This window comes from Mya arenaria, chromosome 6 (genome assembly GCF_026914265.1).
Source record: "Mya arenaria isolate MELC-2E11 chromosome 6, ASM2691426v1".
In the NCBI taxonomy this organism is placed as follows: Eukaryota; Metazoa; Mollusca; class Bivalvia; order Myida; family Myidae; genus Mya; species Mya arenaria.
In genome coordinates, this window is record NC_069127.1 from 24,425,921 (window position 1) to 24,443,063 (window position 17,143).

Genomic DNA, 17,143 nt, shown 5'->3' on the forward strand with positions numbered 1-17,143 from the left:
CCATCATTTGATCCTACCTGTACAATGTTAAGCTCTGCTTCATACTACTGAATAAAGTACCGCAGATGCTTTGATGCAGCTTTAATCCCAGTGCCATGAAAAGGTAGATAGGTTTGCACTTCTCATTTATAAGGTACATTGAGATCTTACTTGCAGCAATTTACTTCCATGAAGGTTAAAGATATCGAGCAGGAATGACATGCAATAGACCGAATGTGACCTTAATCTAATGCTTGTGTTCTTTTATCATGTGCTCTTCATACAAACTTGAAGTCAAACAAGTGACCAAAGTTTAATCAATATCCTTCAATGGATGTAGGTTATATGAAGCAGACATGAAATGCCAGGCTCAAAGCCTGGATCAAGTATTATGACCTGGGCCTGGACCAGCTTGTCCCCTTATTGATTAATACAGTAAAACTGCGGTTGTTCGAGAAACAGCGGTTCTTCGAGGTCGGAGCTTGGTCCCGAACATTTTTCCTTCTATTTTCATATAAAATATACCTACGCTACATCGAAACCTAAATATGTCGTGGAGTCGAGCAATAAAGTCGGTCCCATGAACACAAATTATGCACAAAACCTTATGGCTCCCTCGAGGTCATAATTTCACACTTTTTCCCGAACACTTGTTCCAAAATAAACAAAGAATTGTTAGTTGCTTAAATTTTCTCAAGTTGTTAAAATTGCAATGACAGTTGAAAGGCAATTTGATAAGGTGTGAAAAACCGTATATCACTGTTTACGCATGACCAATAGTAGTTGATAAGGGCATTTGTGAAGATAATTATGAGAAGTAAATTTTTAGAAATGTCATGAGTAATAAAAAATATGAATAAACGCTACCATAATGGTCCAACATCAGAATCTCTGGAAATAATTTCTTCTTGTCACTTTGCTTTGCAATATGGCAAATTTGTAAAAATAACATTTCTATTTATTCACTTATTGATATTTCTTTTACATTTTACATTCAGTATACGACAGCCTTTGAACATATGAGGGATTTCCACAACGCAACACATAATCGGTGTCGTGGTAAACAGTTGATTTGACGACTTCAAACTTAAAAAAACACACTGGAAGATATTTCATAACAGACTGTAAAATTGAAATTCGGGTCGTTCGAAACATCAGTTCCCTCGAGGTTTTGGCTCGGTCCTTGAGCGATCGCAGTTTTACTGTACATAGAACATTTGACAAGTTTCATCAATATTCTTCACCGTGTCACCCACCGTATGTTGGATACAAACAAGGAATTTAATGCAGATGCAGAAATTCCCGGTTCTTTGAGAAATTCTTTGTAAAATATCTTTATTACAAATACAAATATATAAATGCATTCATTCCAGATAGTTTCATAAACATTCAGAATGTATAATGTTATATTAAAGCAAAAAATATGATAAAGGATACATTTATCACAAGCCTGCAGCAACAGCAATAAATACAGATATATAAAAATGGAGAGCTATGCCCATATGTAAATGATAAATGAATGCTGACCACACAAGAAGTCAAAATGTACATAATACATGTAACACAGTATATCTTGGTAGTATAATATCAGGGATGATAAAATTGAGGACCCAATTTCTTGAACAAGTTTAAATCCCTTATAACAGGATTATATGTAAAGTATGCTATTTTTGTTTAGGTATAATATGTGTGATATTTTTATATTGACAAGTTTTAAGACTTTTATAGGATATTATTATTATGATAATTACTATATGATAAACCTTTTTTATTTTGTAAAATGAACTTATAAGTAAGTAATTCGACTAAATGAAATAGGAGACTTAAGCTGCTTAAACTTCTTTGAGAAATTGGCTCCAGGATTAATTCTGGATCAGGATCGAGAGCTCCCAATTTCTGGCATTTATACAGCTGTAAAAAATATGTAATGGTGAAAATGGTCTTTGAATTCTAAATAGTAAGAGATACATTGATATAAAAGGCTTGCAAAACATTTTTAACAGGGGTCTTAGACCCTTATCCGAGTCATGCGTCTGAATCCCTTATACTAGCACTAAATGTTCTTGATCTTTTATCATCCCCTTTATATTCGACCGAAAACAATTGAATTTACCAACAATACATGTTGCAATTGAAACTATCATAATACTGCCTTAAAAACAACATGTTTTGCTATCTTTTCTTATCTTTTTTTACTTAAATTTATTGTCTGTTGTAAGGTTAACAATTTTTTTTATCTGAATTTATGGTCTATTGGAAGGTTAACAATTTTTTATCTGATTTTTTTTGTCTATTGTAAGGTTAACAATTTTTTATCTGAATTTATTGTCTATTGTAAGGTTAACAATTTTATGTCTATTGTAAGGTTAACAATTTTTTATCTGAATTTATTGTCTGTTGTAAGGTTAACAATTTTTATTTGAATTTATTGTCTGTTGTAAGGTTAACAAGCTATATGTTAAATTACATGTGTATTAAAATACATTATCACAGATCTCTTAAATGCAGTTGTATCAGATAAAAGCAGCAAACACTATTTACATTCACAATGAAATTTAAACCGAATGGCACCTTAAAGATGAGAGGTTCCTAATCTCACAAACTTCCAATGTCATTGAACTTTTTCAACTCTGGCGGGTAATTGTCCTTGTATAATACTGGATCAGCCCGGAACTCGACTGTCTTAAGTGGCATGGCCTGGTAAACGTCTGTGAACTTATTAATACACTCTGACCTCTCGACCATGTGTGTGATATCTGCTGACAACATTTCGGTATTTGTGCATTCCGGACACTTAAACTTCTTCCGTGGCGTGACCTTGATGGGGGCTTTCCCAGTAATGTTAGAGATCAGGAAATTCATGGCGATATCTTCACAGTTCATGTGGTCGTCCACCCAGGCCTTAATGTTGCCCGGCATGTTGTGGGTATACAGGTAGCTGAAGTACTGTAACACAGGGGAATACAGACAATAGATTACATGTATATTTTATATTGAACAGAAAAAGTTCATGGCGATATCCCTACAGTTAATAAGGTCGTAGAGGGTGAGAGTGGTCTAGTGGAATAGGTGTCTGCCTCTCAGCCAAAAAGTTGTGGGTTCAATCCCCACCAGGGGTACTTTCTCATGACCTCTCAAAAAAGACACAGTACTTGTTTCTGCCCAAGAAACAGACTTGAGAGTGATCTTATAAGCTTTCAGCTTTCAACACAACCAAAAATAAATTAGTTAAACCAAATTAATAGTACATCACTACTGAAGAAATATTAACAATGTAAGAATAAAATTGTTCTGTTGAAGACAACGTTTTTAAAAGAGAAATGCATTCTTTTATTATTTCTAGTTTGGGGCTTCATTTTACAGAAGATTTTGTATAAATATTAAATATATATGCAAATGTAACCCCACATTAATCTTACTCACCTTGTGATAGAAGGCAGCTCCAGTGAGAACCATGGATATGGCATTGGTCCACTCGGATTCATACCGCCACTTGCCCGTTGTGTTGTCCCACAGCTGGACCCGAGATGGAAACCCGACAAGTCGGTCAGGGAACTCACGCCATACCTGCACAGAACCAATCATACACTGATAGTGTCAAATTTAACAAGAGCACCGTGAAACAGAGCATTATACGCCCGAAGAAGATTCGGCTTGAGGTCCTTTTAATGTAGTGATGATTTGTAAAAAGTTATTTGAAAATCGCTTTATTAGTTACCAAGTTATGGCCCGGACACGGAATTGCTAACGGACGAGTAACAAAGATGTGGCCCGGACACAGAATTGCAAAAGCCCCCCATGGTGATTCTAGTCTTTGAGGTATGGACCTGGAAATTGCGCGCGACACATCCTTTTAATGTAGTGATGATTTGTATAAAGTTATTTGAAAATCGCTTTATTAGTTACCAAGTTATGGCCCGGACACGGAATTGCTAACGGACGGGTTACAAAGATGTGGCCCGGACACAGAATTGCTAACGCCCCCCCATGGTGATTCTAGTCTTTGAGTTATGGCCTGGACATGGAATTGCTAACGTCCCCCCCATGGTGATTCTAGACTTTGAGGTATGGACCTGGAAATTCCATGTGACACATCCTTTTAATGTAGTGATGATTTGTATAAAGTTATTTGAAAATGACTTTATTAGTAACAAAGATGTGGCCCGGACACAGAATTGCTAACGCCCCCCCATTGTGATTCTAGTCTTTGAGGTATGGACCTGGAAATTGCGCGCGACACATCCTTTTAATGTAGTGATGATTTGTGTCAAGTTATTTGAAAATCGCTTTATTAGTTACTAAGTTATGGCCCGGACACGGAACTGCTAACGGACGAGTAACAAAGATGTGGCCCGGAAACAGAATTGCTAACGCCCCCCCATGGTGATTCTAGTCTTTGAGGTATGGACCTGGAAATTGCGCGCGACACATCCTTTTAATGTAGTGATGATTTGTATAAAGTTATTTGAAAATCGCTTTATTAGTTACCAAGTTATGGCCCGGACACGGAATTGCTAACGGACGAGTAACAAAGATGTGGCCCGGACACAGAATTGCTAACGCCCCCCATTGGTGATTCTAATCTTTGAGTTATGGCCTGGACATGGAATTGCTAACGTCCCCCCCCCATGGTGATTCTAGACTTTGAGGTATGGACCTGGAAATTCCATGTGACACATCCTTTTAATGTAGTGATGATTTGTATATAGTTATTTGAAAATGACTTTATTAGTAACAAAGATGTGGCCCGGACACAGAATTGCTAACGCCCCCCCATTGTGATTGTAGTCTTTGAGGTATGGACCTGGAAATTGCGCGCGACACATCCTTTTAATGTAGTGATGATTTGTATAAAGTTATTTGAAAATCGCTTTATTAGTTACTAAGTTATGGCCCGGACACGGAATTGCTAACGGACGAGTAACAAAGATGTGGCCCGGAAACAGAATTGCAAAAGCCCCCCCATGGTGATTCTAGTCTTTGAGGTATGGACCTGGAAATTGCGCGCGACACATCCTTTTAATGTAGTGATGATTTGTATAAAGTTATTTGAAAATCGCTTTATCAGTTACCAAGTTATGGCCCGGACACGGAATTGCTAACGGACGAGTAACAAAGATGTGGCCCGGACACAGAATTGCTAACGCCCCCCATTGGTGATTCTAATCTTTGAGTTATGGCCTGGACATGGAATTGCTAACGTCCCCCCCCCATGGTGATTCTAGACTTTGAGGTATGGACCTGGAAATTCCATGTGACACATCCTTTTATTGTAGTGATGATTTGTATAAAGTTATTTGAAAATGACTTTATTAGTAACAAATATGTTGCCCGGACACAGAATTGCTAACGCCCCCCCCCCATTGTGATTCTAGTCTTTGAGGTATGGCCCTGGAAATTGCGCGCAACACATCCTTTTAATGTAATGATGCTTTGTATAAAGTTATTTGAAAATCGCTTTATTAGTTACCAAGTTATGGCCCGGACACGGAATTGCTAACGCCTCCCCATGGTGATTCTAGTCTTTGAGGTATGGACCTGGAAATTGCGCGCGACACATCCTTTTAATGTAATGATGCTTTGTATAAAGTTATTTGAAAATGACTTTATTAGTGACAAAGTTGTAACGCCCCCCCATGGTGATTCTAGTCTTTGAGGTATGGACCTGGAAATTGCGCGCGACACATCCTTTTTATGTAATGATGCTTTGTATAAAGTTATTTGAAAATGACTTTATTAGTGACAAAGTTGTTGCCCGGACACGGAATTGCTAACTCACCCCCTGGTGATTCTAGTCTTTGAGGTATGGACCTGGAAATTGCGCGCGACACATCCTTTTAATGTTGTGATGATTTGTATAAAGTTATTTGAAAATCGCTTTATTAGTTACCAAGTTATGGCCCGGACACGGAATTGCTAACGCCCCCCATGGTGATTCTAGTCTTTGAGGTATGGACCTGGAAATTGCGCGCGACACATCCTTTTAATGTAATGATGCTTTGTATAAAGTTATTTGAAAATGACTTTATTAGTGACAAAGTTGTAACGCCCCCCCATGGTGATTCTAGTCTTTGAGGTATGGACCTGGAAATTGCGCGCGACACATCCTTTTAATGTAATGATGCTTTGTATAAAGTTATTTGAAAATGACTTTATTAGTGACAAAGTTGTGGCCCGGACACGGTATTGCTAACTCACCCCCTGGTGATTCTAGTCTTTGAGGTATGGACCTGGAAATTGCGCGCGACACATCCTTTTAATGTTGTGATGATTTGTATAAAGTTATTTGAAAATCGCTTTATTAGTTACCAAGTTATGGCCCGGACACAGAATTGCTAACGGACGGACAGACGGACAGACAGATGGACAGACGATGGAAGCCATAACATAATACGACCCTTCGGGCGTATAAAAATTGAGCACGAGTCATCACAAAAATGAAATGCATGATGCAGTAGGATTTTGATCTTGACCGCTGTAAGTTTGGTCTGAATCATTAATAAAGGATAATAAAGGATCATTGAATGGCAGTATTTTCATCAATTATCCTTCTTTGCAGGTATCATTACATGTATCAATGTGATTGTCTGTTTTACACCAAATGAGGCCATCTCAACAATCGAAACATATACATACAATCACTTTTATGAACTGGTTAATGGAAGTAGCAATCATGATTTTTTTTAATCTTATTATTTAAGTTACAGCATTTTCTAATTTGCTTATAAATTGTTCAGCAAGTGCTCATAACATAATCTCCTACTAAAATTCTTCATCCAATAATATCTGGTCATGTGCTCGACCCCAATTAATACACAGTTATGCAAAACGAGTTAACGTAACATTTACCTCAAATGCAAACTGGAGCTCATCAGCTGTGAGCATGACTATGTCATCGTCTAGGGCGAGGATACACTCTGTCTCGATTTCTTCGTACGGCATGAATCGGTTACTCAGTTTGTTCTGTGACGTCTGTACAACCTTCAGGGGTTTACCAACAGACGGCCAGGCGGACACTGAAATATTTAACACTCAGTAATTCATAACTTGTTTTATCTTCTGCACAATTACAATTGTATATAGCTGGTGACTCTGTATTATTGTTGTACCTTTTGAAAGTGTTAAATGCGTAGTGAAAGAATATGTAAAAATTACCCCCCCCCCCCCAAAAAATAGTTCATACATGTACTATCTTTGAAAGATTGCTAAACAGGCTATTTAAAACCCAACTTCAATTCAAATAAAGAAAAATATACACACTGCAATATCATACAGGTATCATAACTTCATCTATAATGTATTTTTACTAAACATCTCATTAATCAGCAAGCAATAGCCTTACAAAAAAGTACCAAAATTATATTTGGCTGACAGGCATTTAAATTTTAACATAATCACCTATGGCTCGGTAAAATCACAAACTTAATTGTACATCCGATACCATAAGAGCTGCATATCTTTGTAGCCTTAAGGGCATATAACACTTACACAGCTTGTTTGGGATTGTTTAACAGACTTAAGGCGGCAACCACTTTGATAAAATTTCCACTGTTTTTTTTTCTGGTAATACTAAGTAATAAATGTGTATCAATGGATATGATGATAAAACAAATCTCATATTAACCAAATGCTTTAATATATCAGTGAATAACAACTAGTGACTTAAACTTGTTGGTCAAAACTCACTCTGTGGCGGAGGTTTTTCTTGGTTATTCCACACAACGAGTATCTTGGCAAGACTCGGCACCTTGGCAACCTGCAGAATCACCTCGAATAGCGATTCCAGACGGTCATACGTGAGAATTACTGCCGTGAAGCCCTGACTGCTGGGCGGCATTAATGGTAGGAACAATGGGTTTCTTGAACTGCCCTGAATATAAATGTTCAAATGTATGTTTCCATCGGAGCTTTATGGCCAAAAAATATATAGCATTTGCCAAATTATGAGACAATATCTGAATTCTGCTTGGGTCAGTTTCCTTGTAAATGAAGTGCTATTATTTAAAACTAATTTATATTTACAAAATAGGCGTTGAAAAGTGATATATCTTTTTCAAACAGACTATTCAGTTCTATGGAAGTCCACTTCTCATAACTTATTACTGTTTAACTGTCACTTGTAGCTCTCATGACTTTAGTGGCATAACTACGGTAATTGATACATATTTTTGAAATAAATACTCACAGGTCTGTTGAAATCATTCCAATCCTCATACTTTTTACTAGCAAATGAGAATACTCGATCGTTAATAATCTGGAGAGTCGTAAGTGTCATGTCCCGTATTGTGCGCATGTAATGCTCAAACAGGAAGCCCACTTGACGCCTCATCTCGAGGACCTGCGCAGGGCTTGTCCCCTGGAGGATTTTCACCACCTCCCCTAGATCGTCCTCACGAACTGTCACTGCAGCCCTGTAAAAAAAACAGCCAATAGTATTGTAATTTTATTTTATCATGTTTATAGGATGCAAATGTTTGTGGACAAATGAGATTCAAGTTTAATTCCAATTTCTGGATCACTGCAGCTTCTAGACCAAAAATGTTCAGAAAGATATTAAAACTTTTCAAGAATTATGTTATCCTTGATAGCGCTGTTGGGAGAGCATGAGAAATTCCTTGTAAGTTTGACTATTACCGAACCCTTGGACTATTTTCAACAACATAAATAAAAAAAATATAATCAAACATTTATGTAAACTCCCAGTTTAATTTCCCTTTATGGGCACCTGTACTGATAGGCTGGTGTATTTATTATAGTTTGATTGTGAAATAAGCTGTAAGCTTTAAAATTGAACCATCTGAATCGAATATTTTGGGTAGAAACTAGTCCTATCTACAAAGTGACCCTTTTGGGGGTGAATCAAAAACGTCCAACAATCGGTCACAGGCCAAGTTTTTTTCTGAAAAAGGGGAAGGGGCCTGCCACCTTTGAGAAGTGGAAAAATCGCTGCATTTTTTTTAAAAAGGGGATTTCTTTTGAATATATTGTGCTATCAAACATCTTCAAATCCTATATAAGGCATAAAAAACCTGCCAGCACCATAAGTGTGAGGCAGATACCTTTTCTATTTCACAACCTCATCTTCACAGTTTATTAAACTCAAGTTTACATCGATAATGTACATGGTCATACAGAACTAGGTTCTTTCTGTTTATTTAGTTTCAAATTTGTAAATGTATTATGCAGAAAATATATTTTCATTTCAAGATCAACAAGCTTAATGTTATTGTTGAATAAGGCAATGTATTTTAGTTTTTACCTTTTCCAGTCGATGACCTCATGGAAGGGCAAGACATAGCTGTCAGCTACAACCACAGGAATACAGCCCGCCTTCATGGCATCATAAAGAGCCGTCTGACCCAGACGTGAACCTCGTAATACCAAGCAAAATGTAGCCTCCTGTAAAAACAGCAACAACATTAAGGTCATTGTTATCTGTTATATCATTTAATAGTTGAATAATTGTTTGAAAGTTCCTATGTATGCCAAGCAGGACATCTCAGAGCAAAAATTGGGCTTTTTCTTCTGTACATAAATCAGTCAACATCTTTTCTTAAAGTTTACTTAGATATATGTATTTAAATCTAAATTAATATTGTATGTTTAAGCAAATGCTTAAAACTCAATTGAGTAATGGTTTCATTTTCAGAGATTTACTTAGAGAATCAACAATAACTAAGGTATATACCTGTAGAATATGTGGATACTGGAACTCGTACTCTCCCTGGCATCGCTTATAGAAGTCCCAGTCTCCTTCGTCTGAGCTGGCACACTTGTCAACAGTGAGAACCAGGGTAGAGTCTAGCCGGGCCAAGACGTCTCGGTATTCTCGGTGGAGGCCCGTCTGTGAAGAAACCAGCAGCCACTGACGCGCCTCGCTGGAAGTTAAAATAGGGGACAATGGAATTAACTGTATGATACTACAACTAGTATTTCAAGGACAGAGTCTAGACAGGCCATGATGTTCCAGTATTTCTGATGGAGGCCAGTTCGGGCAGACACCAGCAGTCACTGACGTGAAGTTAAAATAGGAAACGAAGATAACAGCTGTATAATATTACAAAAAGTACTTCAAGGACAGGGTACAGATACCAGCAGTCTTTGAAGCGCCTCACTGAATGGAATCAGCTGGATGCTTAAACATTTATTTCTAGTATTTTAGGGGCAGGGTCTAGAGAAACTAGGGTGGAGGCCAGTTATTTTTAGTAGACTCTACAGTTAATCGTAAAATACTTAAATTATATCATCATTTATTATGTCTGCCTCATAGAACCTTGGACATTCTTGGACTCTATAATTTCTAGCGATGCTTAATTTGTTGACCAGGAGGGTCACAGTACCTCCAGCCGAAACACTCTATGGAATACCGATTACTTGTATTTACTTGCAATGAAATAATGAATAATCTGGAACATTATCATTATGTTCAGCAATGTACTATTGATAATTTTGATCATTATAGAAACATTGCAAAACTTAATTATTAATTGACTTACAGATAGGACTTCTCTGGCAGCTTCACTTGGGCAGTAAGAGGGTTATACACGGGGATGGCGACATCGTACGTCCGTCTGTATGTCCATGAGGAGAAACCCCCACCTGCAATAACAGCCCGCTCTACATCTACGTCAAGTACAGTGTTGTATTCAGGTACACTGCCAGGTAACATGTTGAACAGCAGGTGGTTTGATCCGTCTCCCCACCTGAACAATATATAAATATTTGCATTAGCTGTCAAGGTTTTTGTTATTTAGGATAATGATGTACTGCCATAAACAGTTTCTTTAATCATTTAAAGGCTTAACTGAGAAACATAGCAGGTGGACAGATATCTATAATTGCTTTGACGCCCTATGTGTCATCTGGCACCAAAAACACAATTAAATACTAACACAAGCTTTGTTAGTGTTAGTTTTTTCACCTTATACTGTTTAATTAACAACTTAAATCCAATTATCAATAATGTATTGTTTCCAGTGCATCATGCGATGATGATTATAAAAACAATCCCTTTTTTAATTAAGTTTCTAGCACATGCTTACATCAGAGGGGTGAAAAGTTAGTTTATGGAACAAACGAATAATTTCTATCATTCCTTAAAAAGTAGCTGTTCAATACATGTACTTTATGATTGCATCGAAATGATAAATAATAATGAAAATAAACTAATTGGCGTACAAGTTGCTAGTCTGTGCATCATGATGAATTAAGATAGCAGATAAGATTCATTTTCAAATATGTGTAAGTGCTTTCCTTGAGACTCACATATTTCACCAACATAGGTACTGAAATAAACTCTGAGATTCACAAGCATGTCTTTGTGTACATTTCACTTTAAAACAGTGCATGTCCTGGATGAACATATTTAAGAAGTTGTATTCTCAGGAAAAACAATAACAAAAGAGGTAGGGATATGCAAAAAGAACCATTCGACAGAGTTAAACCACTATCAATCAGAATAATGGACACCAAATGTGAAGCACTTAAACTCATCAACTATTCATACCTTATATACCTACCATTTCAGAGAGGCTAGTGCCTGGCTGGTCTCTTTCAGCCGTAGTTTGTTCTGGTTGAGAAGATCCACCGCTGGCACGTAAAGGCAGCATTTCTGAGGGTCTGTGGTATAAAACGGGGAGTCCATGATGGCTGTCAGTATCTCGTAAAACTCTTTGGAGATTGGAAGCAGCACAGCGGCACCAGTCTCATCAACAAACTGAAATGTGTATCACAGTTAACAGTCATAGTTTATAATGTAGATAAAATAAAAATCTTTTGGATGAGGATTCATTTTTCTCCAAGTGCTTGAAATGAAACCAAATTTTCAGGTGTTTTTGACTTATTGTTTGAAAAAAAAAAGATAAAAAAGAGGAGAATTACTGCTAAGTTGTATTTTTGGCTTTAAAAGTTATACATGGACACTTTACATTGTAATTTCCTTACTTCATATATTTTTATCATAATATGGCAAAGCTCATAAGAAGATGACCATGTAGTATATAACTGTATACACTCAAATTATAATAATTACAATGTAAGTAACCGGTAAGCATGACTTTCAAAGTTTAATCACATAAACAATTTAACAGACAAAACTTTTACTGTCGGTCATACACAAATATTCTCCAAAAAATGTGATTAGAAGGGAAGGACGGCATGCCTACAGTTCAGACTTTTTGAGCTTCATTGGGGGCCTAAAGTGCCACATAAAGCCATCGCCAAAATGGTTTCAGCACTTCAGCTGCCAGGTCAATCACATCCATGGGGCTATAGATCGTTTTATGTTTTGGACAAGATTTTCCAAATACATTTCAGGCTGATATTAGAAAAGCCTCCAAATCTTATTTAGAAATAAGATTTTACAGAAAAAATTCTTACCATTACTTCAAGGCGCATTGTCTATATTATCTGCAGTAAAAATTGCTACTGAACACCTACCTGTTGTAGAGGATAGACATACACACTGATCCTGGTCTGGTCATTGTATCCACAGTCGTATACATTGAAGCACTTGTGGAAGGTACATAGCTCGTCCCGTGAATCTGCAAGGGGGCTGTCATCACGAAGCACAATAGCAGGACCTATATCATGGACAGAATCAAGTGACCTGGGTATTGTCATACGAGAATGATTGATTCATTATACAAAATTGATGTATATTTTCAAAATAATACTTTTTTAATCAATTTAAAATTATCTGTATCAATAACTAATAGATTGAAGGTGTAACTTAATGTTTGACTCTAATATCACACTAAATTACAAAGTTTTCAAAAAAAGATGGTGGGTTCAACCCCCCTGAGCAGCAGTTATTTCTGACCTCGTGAAATTGACGCCTGTACTGATTTTACCTGAGAATTTTTTAAGTGTGATTCATTAAACACTTATACAGTCCAGATCAGCAGACAATACATCATAGATAGAAAAAAGACTAAGACCATAAAATTATGGCCCAAAGTGAAAATCATAGTCCAAACATGGGCCATATTGCCCAGATCAGCTGGTATGATCAAGATAAGCTAATCTGAAAAGGTACAAATTTGAAAACAAGACAGCCCAGAATCGTGGACAAATGTGGAATGTATGATTTTTTAATTGCGCCATATTGTCTTTCAACCTTGGCTGTATTTTTACCAATCTGGGCACTATCATCTGTGGATCAGGGCCAGTATTCAATATTGATCTTATCCTTGTTCTTAGATATGCCCCTGTGATTCCATTCAGCCTATTGGTCAGCTAAATATACTGGCTAATCAAAACACTTATTTTCTAATCTTAAATTTAAGTTTAATCTAAGATACTTATTGAATACAGCCCCAGGTTCGTGGTCTGTTCTTTCCATAAGTTTTGGATATATAGTTGATGTACAATATCATCCACTATTCAAATAAATAACATGTGGCATGAATGAAATGCAGGTAAACTTATATTCCATTTAACATCAAATCAAATACACACCTGTGGGAAGCCTACTGGTCTGCTGTTTTTCTGCATGAACCTCCTGTGGACTTTCCTGGGGCCAAACCAGCACAATCAGGGCTACTACTAGCACTGACAGCAGCACCGCAAAAAGACATATGAAAAAACGCTTGAACAGGGACCTGCTCCGAGTAAGTTGCTTATTCATCTTGTAATTCTGAATAAAATAGTAAATTCATTAAATTTAATCACAAAAATCACTTATTTTTTGAGGGGATTTAACAGACAGACTAGGGTCGGCTTTTATTTTGTAGGAAGGGCCGGGTAACCCCACCAAAAATCTCTTTGTTTTAAACCTAGTAGGGTTTGCAGAGAGAAAGAATAACTAGAGATTGCTTTTTTGAAAAAGCGCTTGTCTCCCCTATTGTGTGGTCGTAGCTGAGAAAAAATAAATGATGGACATGAAATTTGTAACTTTGGACTGGAGACAAACCAACAGTGAAGTTTGGTTTATTGGATTATATTAAATAGTGAAGAGTAGAAAGTGTTGTTGATTAATCATGGAAAATGTAAACGAAGTTTGCATTGTATGAATTTCCTGGGCGCAAGCGTTATTCAATTATTGATCGGAAACCATTTTTCAGCTCACAGTCATCGTGACCATGACCTTTTACCTACTGATCACAACATCAATAGGGATCATCTACATAACCAACTTGCATACCAAGTATTAAGTTCTTGGGTGCAAGTGTTCTTTAGTTACTGAGCGGTAACCATTTCTTCAACTCAAGGTCATGGCAACCTTGACCTTTGACCTACTGATCTCAAAATCAATAGGGGTCATCTACTAGTCATGACCGACTAGCGTACCAAGAATGAAGTTCCTGGGTACAAGCGTTCTTAAGTTATTGAGCAGAAACCATTTTTAAGCTTAAGGTCACCGCCAACGTATCATTTTTTACCTGAAGGTAACCTTGACCTTAGACCTTTTGATCTGAAAATCAATAGGGGTCATCTTCTAGTCATGAACAACTAGCTTACCAAGTATGAAGTTCCTGAAACCAAAGGATCTTTAGTTATTGAGCGGAAACTTTTTCTTCACTTCAAGGTCATGGCAACCTTGACCTTTGACCTAGTGATCTCAAAATCAATATGGGTCATCTTCTAGTCATGACCAACTAGCATACCAAGTATGAAATTCCTGGTTGCAAGCGTTCTCTAGTTATTGAGCGGAAACAGTTTCTTCACCTCAAGGTCACGGTGACCTTGACCATTGACCTACTGATCTCAAAATCAATAGGAGTCATCTACTAGTCATGAACAACTATGAAGTTCCTGGGTACAAGCTTTCTTTAGTTATTGAGCAGAAACCATTTTTAAGCTTAAGGTCACTGCCAACATAACATTTTTTACCTGAAGGTAACCTTGACCTTTGACCTTTTGATCTAATAGTCATGAACAACTAGCATACCAAGTATGAAGTTCCTGGACCCAAAGGATCTTGAGTTATTGAGTGGAAACCGTTTCTTCACCTCAAGGTCACGTTGACCCTGATCTTTGACCTAGTGACCCCAAATTCAATAGGGGTCATCTACTAGTCATGACCAACTAGCATACCAAGTATGAAGTTCCTGGGTCTAAGAGTTCTATAGTTATTGGGCGGAAACGAAGTGTGACATACTGACTGACTGACTGACAGACTGATGGACTGGACTGACTGACGGACAGGGCAAAAACAATATGTCTCCCCATAAATGGGGGAGACATAAAGATATTACACGCAAATGATTTTTACATGGAAGGTCACCACGACCTTGACTATTGACCTTGTTACCCCCAAAACAATTGGGATCATCTAGACATCATGACCAACCTCACTTCAAAGTTTGGTGAACCTAGATCAAAGCATTCTCCTGATATTGCACGGAAATATTTTTTTACATTAGAGGTCACAGCGACGTTGACCTTTGACCTTGTGACCCCCCAAAATATAGGAGTTTTCTAAACCTCATGATCAACCTCCCTACCAAGTTTGGTGAACCTAGGTCAAACCATTCTCAAGATATTGAGCGGAAATGTTTTTTACATTGGGGGTCGCCGCGACCTTGACCTTTGACCTAGTGACCCCAAAAACAATAGGGATCTTCTACACCTCATGACCAACCTCCCTACCAAGTTTGGTGAACCTAGGTCAAACCGTTCTCAAGATTTTGAGCAGAAATGTTTTTTATATTGGGGGTCGCCGCGACCTTGACCTTTGACCTAGTGACCCCAAAAACAATAGGGATCCTCTACACCTCACGACCAACCTCCCTACCAAGTTTGGTGATCCTAGGTCATGCGGTTTTCCAGTTATCGATCGGAAACGAAGTGTGACGTACGGACGGACTGACGGACTGACGGACTACCGGACTGACGGACAGGGCAAAAACAATATGTCTCCCCCAGAGAGGGGGAGACATAATTATAGTAATATTAGGGTTTGCAGAGAGAAAGAATAATTATAGTAATATAAGTTTGAATAATTAAAACTTTCGTTCTGTCTGGGTGTTACGAGTCATGATAACACAAGTTTTCCAGGACAACTGTCAACGCAGAAGCACAGGAAAGAATTTCGTACGTGGGGAGGTAGTCATTCTAAAATGCCGTCCAGGCATTTTTTTTTAATGATGGTTAGCCAGGCTAACCATCATTAAAAAAAAAAAGCCTGGACTGCATTTTAGAATGACTAGTGGGGAGACAGGGGTGGGTCCAGGAGGGTATGACCCCTCTTCCAGTTGCGCAGATTCTTTTAAACCACATTGCTTAAAACACATTTTAACACATTTTCAGGTCTCACATCAATCGTATGAAACAGCTTTTTTATATGAATGTATATTAATATTCATAGCTCATCATAATGCAGCCAAGAATGTAATTTGAACCACCGAGCATTGAATGACCGTAACTCTGGATTCTTTTTTTCAAAATAAACGCTTTTGAAAATTTATATTTTGAGGATGACTTGGCTCTGACATTTTTATCATAGAAATATGAAGAAGAAATGATACATTACTGCTTCTGCTTGCAGCAGCAACTGATTTTTGAGTATACAAATTATATTTTTATAACATTTTTTTTTCTCTTCAGCAGCCGAAATATTGGGGAGGCGCCTAGATACAATAATGAGCGATCAGAGATACTTGTTTTATTATTTTGACATTTCTTATGTATCCCTGTAACGCTACAACTCTAACATTTAACACCGGGCAAAAGAATGTATAGTATATTAGCCATCGATGTTGACTAATAATGACAAAGTTGTTCAATATATACCCAACAGTGATCTTAACTGGATGGAATTTGTCATTAGAGTCGTTATTTTCACATAAATATATTCTGGGTGATGAATACCGTTATACATACTGTGACTGCAACCCTACACAGCACCCCCTCCCCCCCCCCCGTGATCCCCTGCCCCATGTGTTAACTAGAGCAAAAAAATCATCTACCATAATATTTCTGTGATTAAAATCTTCTTTTTCTTAAAAATTTAGTCCTTTTTTAACATTTCATCAAAACAATTCAAGCGAGATGAACTAATGGAATTTAATCGAATATGACACTTACAGACTATGGGAAATTCACTGAAAAATACTGCCTATTCATTTCGATTGTACAATTAATGTTTCCTGTTCTTTTGAAACATTTTAATTTGTTGACAACTCACTTCCCATTTTACGGTGTTCGTGCTAAATGCTTCCCA

At 37.4% G+C, this 17,143-nt stretch overlaps 1 protein-coding gene across 2 annotated transcripts; it reads right to left on the reverse strand.

The window, feature by feature from the left end:
- Positions 1 to 1,297: 1,297 nt before the first annotated feature.
- LOC128238651 (exostosin-2-like) lies at positions 1,298 to 17,138 on the reverse strand. 2 transcript variants are annotated; one of them, XM_052954775.1, is made up of 12 exons: positions 17,008 to 17,138; positions 13,438 to 13,615; positions 12,418 to 12,560; positions 11,499 to 11,695; positions 10,476 to 10,682; positions 9,668 to 9,857; positions 9,239 to 9,378; positions 8,165 to 8,390; positions 7,666 to 7,849; positions 6,829 to 6,995; positions 3,403 to 3,546; positions 1,298 to 2,925 (listed from the first exon to the last, which is right to left on the reverse strand). In XM_052954775.1, exons 2-12 carry the CDS (start codon positions 13,604 to 13,606, stop codon positions 2,575 to 2,577), a joined length of 2,118 nt encoding a protein of 705 aa, XP_052810735.1. In that variant the 5' UTR covers positions 13,607 to 13,615; positions 17,008 to 17,138; the 3' UTR covers positions 1,298 to 2,574. The 2 variants fall into 2 exon arrangements, with proteins under 2 accessions (XP_052810735.1, XP_052810736.1); XM_052954776.1 differs by having other exon boundaries at positions 17,108 to 17,134.
- Positions 17,139 to 17,143: the final 5 nt, after the last annotated feature.

Bases quoted from the DNA above. Each gene is read 5' to 3' on its own strand.
- LOC128238651 (XM_052954775.1), bottom strand. From the start codon at position 13,606: ATGAATAAGCAACTTACTCGGAGCAGGTCCCTGTTCAAGCGTTTTTTC. The intron at 9,379-9,667 runs GTATATACCTTA...CTGTTTTTACAG, and splicing joins AGTATCCACATATTCTACAG to GAGGCTACATTTTGCTTGGT. The intron at 3,547-6,828 runs GTAAATGTTACG...GGTTCTGTGCAG, and splicing joins AGCTCCAGTTTGCATTTGAG to GTATGGCGTGAGTTCCCTGA.